Genomic DNA, 8,525 nt, shown 5'->3' on the forward strand with positions numbered 1-8,525 from the left:
TCATGTTCACTAAAGTTTGCTTTAGATTTGCCTTTCAACTCACAATTTCTCTCACTCAAGTGTTCTCTCAACATTGTTTTGACTTCAACTAAATTATCATTCATCAAATTAAAAGAAGAAAGAGAAATTGATTTTTTTTCGTTTTTAACATTTTGAATAAGTTCAGAAAAAGATGACTCAGTAGGAAAAATAGAAAACAATTTTTTATTCATTTTTGTGAAAGTATCTGAATTCTTTTTCCCAAGCTCATAAAGACTTTTATATTGTTGATCTAAGCATTGATTAAGATGAAAAACTTTTGAAAACAAATCACCAAAACTTTTACCATCTGATTTAACACTTTCTCTTGAATGATTAAACATGCTTTCTAGGTTTCTGTTGATCGCATTCAAGTACTGTCCAAAAGCATCGTTGAAGTCAGCGTTTCTCGATGAATGGCTTTCTAGGAAGTTAAGATGTTGGAACATTTCATTCATGAAAGGAATAATAAATTCATCTTGAGTAATCTGAGAAAACTTACCTAAGATTGCTCGCTCTTGAGTGTTCAGTAAGGTTGATGACGGTTTTGATTCTTCCGACCTTTGTAACCTCGATGAGAGCTCTGCTCCTCTTGAAGGAGCTCTCGGCCGATGATCGCTTGAGATCGGAAATAACCTCTGAAATCGTCCCGGAGAGAGCCCTTGCGGCTGTTGTTGTTGTAATGAGGGGAGTGGTTTTGGGGTTGGTTCGTCGTCGAACTGCTGGTTGATGCTTGACGATCGTTCTGTTGAGGTTCGGCTACTCGAAGGCCGAAAAAGTGGATCAACTGAGCTCGAGGATCCAAGCTTTTGGTACCTTTCCAAAGGTACTTTCTCATCTCTTGGAGAATCGTTTCCTCCTTGACTTGATACTCGTTGGTCAGTTCCTTCCAAGTTTCCCTGCCTCCCAACACTGACTCTTTCAACATCTTCTTCTTCTTCTTTTCGTTGTTCAGGACTAGTCAAGCATTCTCCCACTTGTTGTAGTTCAGTCGGAGCTCCTGCCACTTCAGGTGCCAGGCTTCGGTCCTGGCAAACTGCTCCTGATAATAAGGGTAAGTCAGTATTCACTTTATCAGTATTGATTGACAGAGAATTTGCTGCTGACTTACTGGAGTGGGTTCTGACTGCTCCCTGCGGTTCGGTTCCTTTTCTCTGAGCTGAGATTGAGGTCGCTGGTCGCCTCCCTCTTCCTCCTCCATCCTGTTGCTGTTTCGATCCGCTGGAGCCTGACTCCCAGTTTCCATATCGGTCTGGGTTTGTTCGGCTGCGAGGAGGCAGAGGGGGTGGGATGTAATCGGACATCAGATAGACAAACAGTGAAGAAAAAAACTTGATGTAAGTTTTCTTTTACTAAAGTAGTAAAGACACAAGAAATGACAAAAACTAGAAGTGTATTCTCACTTACTTTCTTTGGAATTAGATTTTCGTACCCAAAATACAAAATCACCTGTTTGTTTTCGAACCAGACCTTGAACACCTTCTTCTGGTATTGAAGACTGGAATCTGTCTGGTGTCGTTAGTCCCTCTGAAGGACTAGGACTGTCGGGCGGTTTTGGAGTGTTGATAACTGAAAACAGTCTGAAGTCGGTTGCAACTGATAACTCTTGTTTGTGTTGGTTAAGTTTGTCTTCTGAATCTTCTTGAGTTAAAGAAGGTAGGACACTATCTAAATTTTCTAAATTCACTACTGCCAGAATATTGGTAATATGGGAGAACCAAAAAAAATGATAAATAAAACTTTAGTTCTTTATTTATGTTTTCAAAATAGATTACTATCAGTGAGAAAAAACTGACTTACTATTATCTATAAATTTTGGAAAGTATGGTATTATATCGTAGGCTAGTTCTATCGGACACGATGATTAAAAAGAACCAGAAAAAAAAATGAGCAAAAGATAATAATAATAGAGACAAGATCAGTCGACTATTCTTCTTTAAGTAAGGTAAGGAGAGTTTAACTACTTACTATTGTAGCTATTATTAGCCCAATCGATTTGGTCTAGTACTATAGGAAGCTGATGACTACACTCTATGTGATCTTGACCTGATAACAGTTCTACAAGAATCAGCTAAATATTTATCTATTATGTATTCTAATCTTAGATCAAGAATCAAAATATTAATACTGACTGTTACTTGATAGTCGTTGAAAGAACTCGACTCAATTCGAGTTTAGATTGATCAAGAAAGAACTTTGATCTAAAGTATATCTTGATACCTTTTCAGATCGCAAATTGCTATGAATAGGATTCAAAACTAACGAGAAAGTCAAATCTGGAACGATTGTCGATCTATGAGTATCTATTATCTTAGAATCAAGCAATTGAAAAGATGAATATGAAGATTGTACAGTTAGTTATTTGGCTAACTTATACTTAAGATGTTCAAAACTAGAAGAGGCTTACTCTATTGGTCGTCTGTCTATCTTGTGTATAAAATCGAAAATTCTTCGATTGAATCGACACTAATTCAAAAATAAAAGAAGGAAGTAATGGATAACAGAAAGACAATGATCAGGGAATAACAGATGTATTACTCTTAATAAGTAATTTTTGGTGAGTTTGTTACGATTCCAAATGAGCTAGATCTCGTTGACGATTGCTGTTCTTCTTCGTAGTTTATTCACTACTCGGTCGAAGTTCCGGTGGCTCAATCCTTCGATTGAGTTGTCGTGGGACAAATGCACCTGCGTTCGTAGCGTGAAGCACACAACATGTGGTACAATCAACACCGACAACAAACTCAACTGCAAGGTGGAGGTGGGAGGGTTCGTGGTCGAGGGGGTACTACGAAAATTGAAAATCGAAAGAAACTTCGAAATTCAATTAGTGGACCGCTGTGGCTGTCGGACCACGCGCGGGGCTCTGGTTATTCACCACGTGTGTACAGTCACTTGGCTGTACTGATAATATGTGTATATGTAATTATATGTAAGCCACAAATTTGGCTAATTACACTACACAATTAAGGTGTTATAGATACAATTCAACAATGAATTGTATGGATCAACTATTGATCCTGACTTGCAAAAAAATAAAAAAAATAAAAAAAATCCGAAAATCAGAGGGGGAAAAGAATTCTTTCTTTCCTCCAAGCTATTATCCTAAAAAGTAAAATTGCTGAGCTGCTCTCAGTTTTTACAAGAAAAGGTTGAATAAAAAAATTTAAAATTTATAAAAAAATATGTTTTTGTATTTTAAGTTTTTCTGGATAACTTTTGAGTTGATAACACACTCAAAAAAAATAGTAAAAGGTTCTAAAACCCGGATGAGGCCCCCAAATGTGAGCTACTAGCTTCTTTTAGGCTAGTAAATCACTAAGGAAAAATGTATAAACTTGTAGGGATTATGATCTACAAGGTTTAAGGGCGGATAAATAAGGTTCAAGCTCTATACTTGTAACAAACAAGTATAGACTGCAGTTAGAGGACCTTTAAAGAAATGCTTTTCAGGGATTTGGGTGAGGTTTTTACTAGTATCAATAGTAGAAACCGTGCGCTGAATCTTCAGTGACTTACACTTAATCAATTATCTTTCTGCTAGAAATAAATTGATTAAGAACACTAATTTCTTTTATAGTGTTTTGGTACTTTAAACTCTGACTAATAGAGGTACTACGCAGGTTTAAAGTTTCTTGATCTGATTAAATCCCAAATCAGATCAAGCAGCACTTAAGGACTACCTCCTTTATAGTTTGATTCCACAAATGGTAATCAACAACTATTACAAAACTGTGACTAAGACCAGTCACAGTAAATTGGGGAAATAAGAACCACAAGACAAAATAACAATCACAAATAAGATAGTAAAGTTTCACTTTACTGAAAGCTTATAATCTAGTTGGTGATGAAGTTTTATTGTATAATAAAAGTGTTAAAGATGTAATGTGATGATGATTCTGAATTTCGCATATTCAAGGTTTTTATAGTCTGAAGTTTGAAAATCCTATGCGCACAATTTGTGGTTCCAACGGTTAGGTTTATACTACATATTAGTATTGAGCTATCTACTTGGTTACATACCTGTTACATGTGTGTAATGTATGTAATCTTTTAGGAAATGTAAAGTCGTGTACTCACACAGTCTTTACATAAGTTTTACATGTGTTACATATGTTAATTCATATGTAATTTGACTCTTGAAACTGAGTCTGAGTTGTAATTATTGTTTTTTAATGTTTTCTTATTGTTATTTGTCAGCCTATGGTACTATGGTTCAGTACTCAGGGCTGACATCATACCTAGTATATATTTTGAGCTCAAAACACAATAGAGTGCTGTATATATGAGGGCAATGTCTTTTGAAGCTGTATGGTTCTTGAGGTGGAACTCAAGTGTGTGAGGAGTACGCGTCTGTTAGGCGTACTCTTCACAGAAAATAGAGTAGGGAAAGGTAGGTGTGGTCTTCATGTGGTACACCCAAGTGAAGACTACAGCTAGTTGACCTCTAAGAAGAGGATTTGAGAAAGGGAAAGGAAAGATAAGGGCAATAAAGAGCTAATGTGCTCTAACCTCGTGAGACTGTGAGGGGCAGGCTTTACACTTTGGTAAACCAAAGATCCTGAAGGCTACTTTAGACTCCTTAAAGAGGAGGAAGCTTTGCTACTTTAAGGTTTATTTCTAGAGACAATGAATGCCCTGGGCTCGTAGAAATCAGTACCTTGGGTGTTCAGCAATGGAACCCGTAATGCTCAAGAATGGTCTTTAACAAGCTACACAACTAACCACGTACTTGAAGATCCTCTCAGTAGGAGTCAAGTAAAATGTGGTTCTGTGTTGTGATTGTAGTAAAAGATGGGGGGTGATTCTAGGGAAGAAGGGGGGGTTTATATAGTCTCAGTTCCGGCGTCAACTTGTGGCTGGCGTGTGAGTCTTGTCTATTCACGTGTCAATTTGTGGTTGACACTTGGGTTAGGTTTACTATGTATTTAATACATTACATACATGTGTTTAAGTGGCTCTTGACACTGAGCCTTGAGATGTAGCTTATGGCTTTATACAATATTTTGGTATTACATATGGTACTGTTAGCCCATGGTCCTGTAATTAGGGCTCAGGGCTGAAAAAGTGTGTACGACTATCCTTGAGTCTTTGGGTATCTTGGCAACTTACAAGATTTTGCAAAAAGGATCAAAAATGATCATCATGATGTATTGTTTGTGACCGCCAGGAAATGGAAAAATCAACTGCTTGGTGCAACTCTGACCTCACGGATCCAGTGAAACAACCAGAATTTTGCAATACTCATAAGGATATCATGTCATAAATCCAGTCCCCAGTACAAAAACTCGATCAAACAAATGAGAACGTATGGAAAATGAAATCACAGGTAAGGTTGTCATTGATATATGTATGTGGACTTGTTGCTGATGTTCCATATTGTTTCTGACAAGTAGATTGTGACAGGTTTGGCTAGGGAGAATATTCATGATATTGACTGTAACCTACTCCAGAGGAGCCTTTCAGAACACGTTCAAACCATATCAGAAGACACTAGGAACAATCTGGAGCTGGGAAGTTTATGCAGAGATGTTGTCAAACGCGTTCACGATGAGACAGGGGCACACATCAGTAGCACTCACGCAGAGGTGTGTTCATCACCTTCCCATTTAAGTAAATGATTCATAGCTTATCTTCAACTAACATAGATGACAACATCCATTGCATGGAGACAAGCAAGGCAGGCGTAGCCATTTTGAAACAAAAGATTTGGGTTAGACAAGTCATTTGCTAAATGAGAACAAGCTTTCAGAAAAAGAATTTTTGGAAACATCCATTCTCAACGCTCCAACCACACATTATATCTGTTACAAGAATGAGCTAGGTATATTAGAGATTGATGACAGCCAAGGAGACACCCCTTCTACAAGAGTCCAGTGATATGCTGTATCCTCCAAAAGCAAATAAAGACTGAATTGTGATTGTGAGCAGTGATTTTATGATCAAATTTTTGGGTATGAGTACCTTGTGTGATTCGCAAGTTCGGTGAGGATGGCAGTTGCCTGTTGTATACTGAATGACCCCCCAGGTGCTACATAGAGAGAGCTGTGACTAATTATTTTGGAGCATTTTATGATGTGCCAGCTAGCAGAATCCCTTGAAGCACAATCTGTGTCACCAGCTTTGTGCATATATGCTAATTTGGTTTTGACATTTGGCCATCCTGCGTAGGGGTTGGGAGGTTTATCCAAATCTGTCAGCTCTCTGAACGGTTGAACTTCAAGCCATGTTTCTCGTACCCGAGAAGAGCGTTCTCCGTATGCTATGGTGAATATCTGACGGATAGAGCCATAGGATTTTGCTACAGGCACTGTTGGCTTGTAAGACACAATACTTGGTAGTACCATTGCCTACACTATGAGTGCTTACTGAATAGTCTCTTCCTTGATATTTGAAAGAATTCATTGGCAACACCAAAGGTGGTATAACAACTTTGTTGGCTTGCACACCAGAGTTCCCAATGTGAATTGAGAGTTTTTCAACCTTCTGTAGTCTTGATATAAGCTTTGCACAAACCCGCTGACCTAAGTGTACAAGTTTCTGACTAGCCGGTGGCCACTTAGGGTTATCGGAATAATCATGATGGGAGCCATTAGCATTTGTAGGCCCCAAGAAATCAAAGATAGAAGTTTTCAGAGGTTCAGGAAGCTTTTCACTAAATTTGGGGAGTTGACTATTCAGATTAGCGGAAGTCACAAAGCGTCTTAGTAGTGTGAGATCCAAAGCCCCTGTAAAATACATTTGAGATAAAATGTAATTAGTAGCTGTGTAATGTGTTTCTGCATTGAGAAAGTGCTTACAAATCTGATGATTGTTGGGTATCATGCAAAGGACCCCATTTGTACGTTCATGTACCCACATTGTCCACACTGAAGCGGGTCCAAAGCGCGCCATTGCCTCTGGGATGTGCAAAGCCATGTGATGATTGGGTCTTGAATGCATTTGAGGAAAAAGCTGGTGCAGATTTGCTCGGTATGACTGAATATGCATCTTCAAAGAGTTCACATGTTGTTGATTCGTTACAGGGCTACAAATCGAATTGGCTGCACTGACAAGATGGAAAAAGTTGTGAAGCAGACAAGTCTTAGTGTTATTGGTTGCTTCAGTGTAGACTTTCTCCAGAACTGGGATCAAGATGACTGTAAACAAATTAGCCCACTCATCAGCCTTCAATTTTCCTCCACAAGCTTGCCCACTGTCCTCGGTACTTGTCCAATCCAAGTCAGGAGATTTATTTCACCAATGACAGTCAATAACAACTTGAACGTATGTTTATCAGTGAACAGAAGAGGCAAATCTTCTATTTGTTTGGAGGACAAGCTGCTTGAACCATCCTTTTCATGCTGGAGTCCTGTTGCACAGTAGTCCAAGTCGTCTTCTTTGTCACTATCATAATGCTCGTGGTTGTCAGAGCCTTTCTTGGTCTGGGTCCCACCATTTGAGGCAGTATGATTCAAATGGTGGTGGTAATCTTCAAGATTCAAGTCGATGTCAGGTCTGATCTTCAGCTCTTCCAGTTCCGCATCCAACTCCTCTTGTATATCATTCATATCTAATTTGTCTTCATCTTCAGATTCTGAATCATTATCATAATCAATTGCCATTGCTTTCTTGTCAATTTTCAGCCCCATCAAGGCCTGTCCGTGATACCTCAAGATTCCAAGAAAGATGTTGTGCATTGGTTCAACTACCACATGGCTAATTGGAAGTAGGTAAGGAAGTTCCAGTAAAGGTGAGTAGCGGACCCCATTCTGGTCAAACAGACGTTTGCGGTCTGCTAGAGTTGTTGCTTGATACCAATCCAATGCAGCTTCTCTAATACCGGTGTTGGTCTTGCGGGAGAAGATTGACAGGTCAAGCATCTCAAGCTCAGTTTTTGTAACATCACATAAAGAACATGGATTGTTAGTTGTACTGTGGGCTGCTAATCCCATAACCTTTCTGGCTCCTACAAGATCACAAATGATTTGAATGCCCATTCCTCTGATGACACATCCCTCTTTTGGAGCACGCGCTGTGCTAGAAAAATGCACACCATCCCAAAGCTGAAGGAGATCCTGTACCACGGGACGTAAGACATGTTGAACTTGGACCACATTGGGCTCTTTGGGGCCCGGGATGATGCCAGCAATGTAGATGTTTTCCTCTTGATATCTATGTGAAAGAGGAAGGTTCAAACCGGTAAGAAAAATTGCACCTAAAGAAGCTGATTTCCCTGCAGCTTTGTTCCCCCAAGGATTGAACCAATCCACTCCCAGAGAAAATGCTAAATTTCCACTCGTAGAGGTGAAAGGGGTCCCATCATGATTCTTCTCCTTCGTCCACATTGGTGAGTCCCACACATCATACATGAGGCCATAGTTTCAAGGCCTATTCTTGGAGTGACATATCAAGCAAATTTTCAATTCCAGGCCAATTGAGAAATTGGGCAAACCATTCACAGAGTGGGTTGTTTTGTACAAAGCCGACACTTGTAAAGGTTTGAGGTGACTATACCCCTTTCGATC

The 8,525-nt window shown here is 39.2% G+C and overlaps 1 protein-coding gene across 1 annotated transcript; it reads right to left on the minus strand.

The window, feature by feature from the left end:
- Positions 1–5,960: 5,960 nt before the first annotated feature.
- On the minus strand, positions 5,961–7,880 carry MELLADRAFT_110079 (uncharacterized protein; the record flags this gene model as incomplete). The annotated part of the gene is given in 3 exon segments (XM_007414188.1): positions 5,961–6,368; positions 6,388–7,225; positions 7,279–7,880. 3 exon segments carry the CDS (start codon positions 7,878–7,880, stop codon positions 5,961–5,963), a joined length of 1,848 nt encoding a protein of 615 aa, XP_007414250.1.
- Positions 7,881–8,525: the final 645 nt, after the last annotated feature.

The sequence above is a fragment of the Melampsora larici-populina genome, assembly GCF_000204055.1.
Source record: "Melampsora larici-populina 98AG31 unplaced genomic scaffold MELLAscaffold_41, whole genome shotgun sequence".
Lineage (NCBI taxonomy): Eukaryota > Fungi > Basidiomycota > Pucciniomycetes > Pucciniales > Melampsoraceae > Melampsora > Melampsora laricis-populina.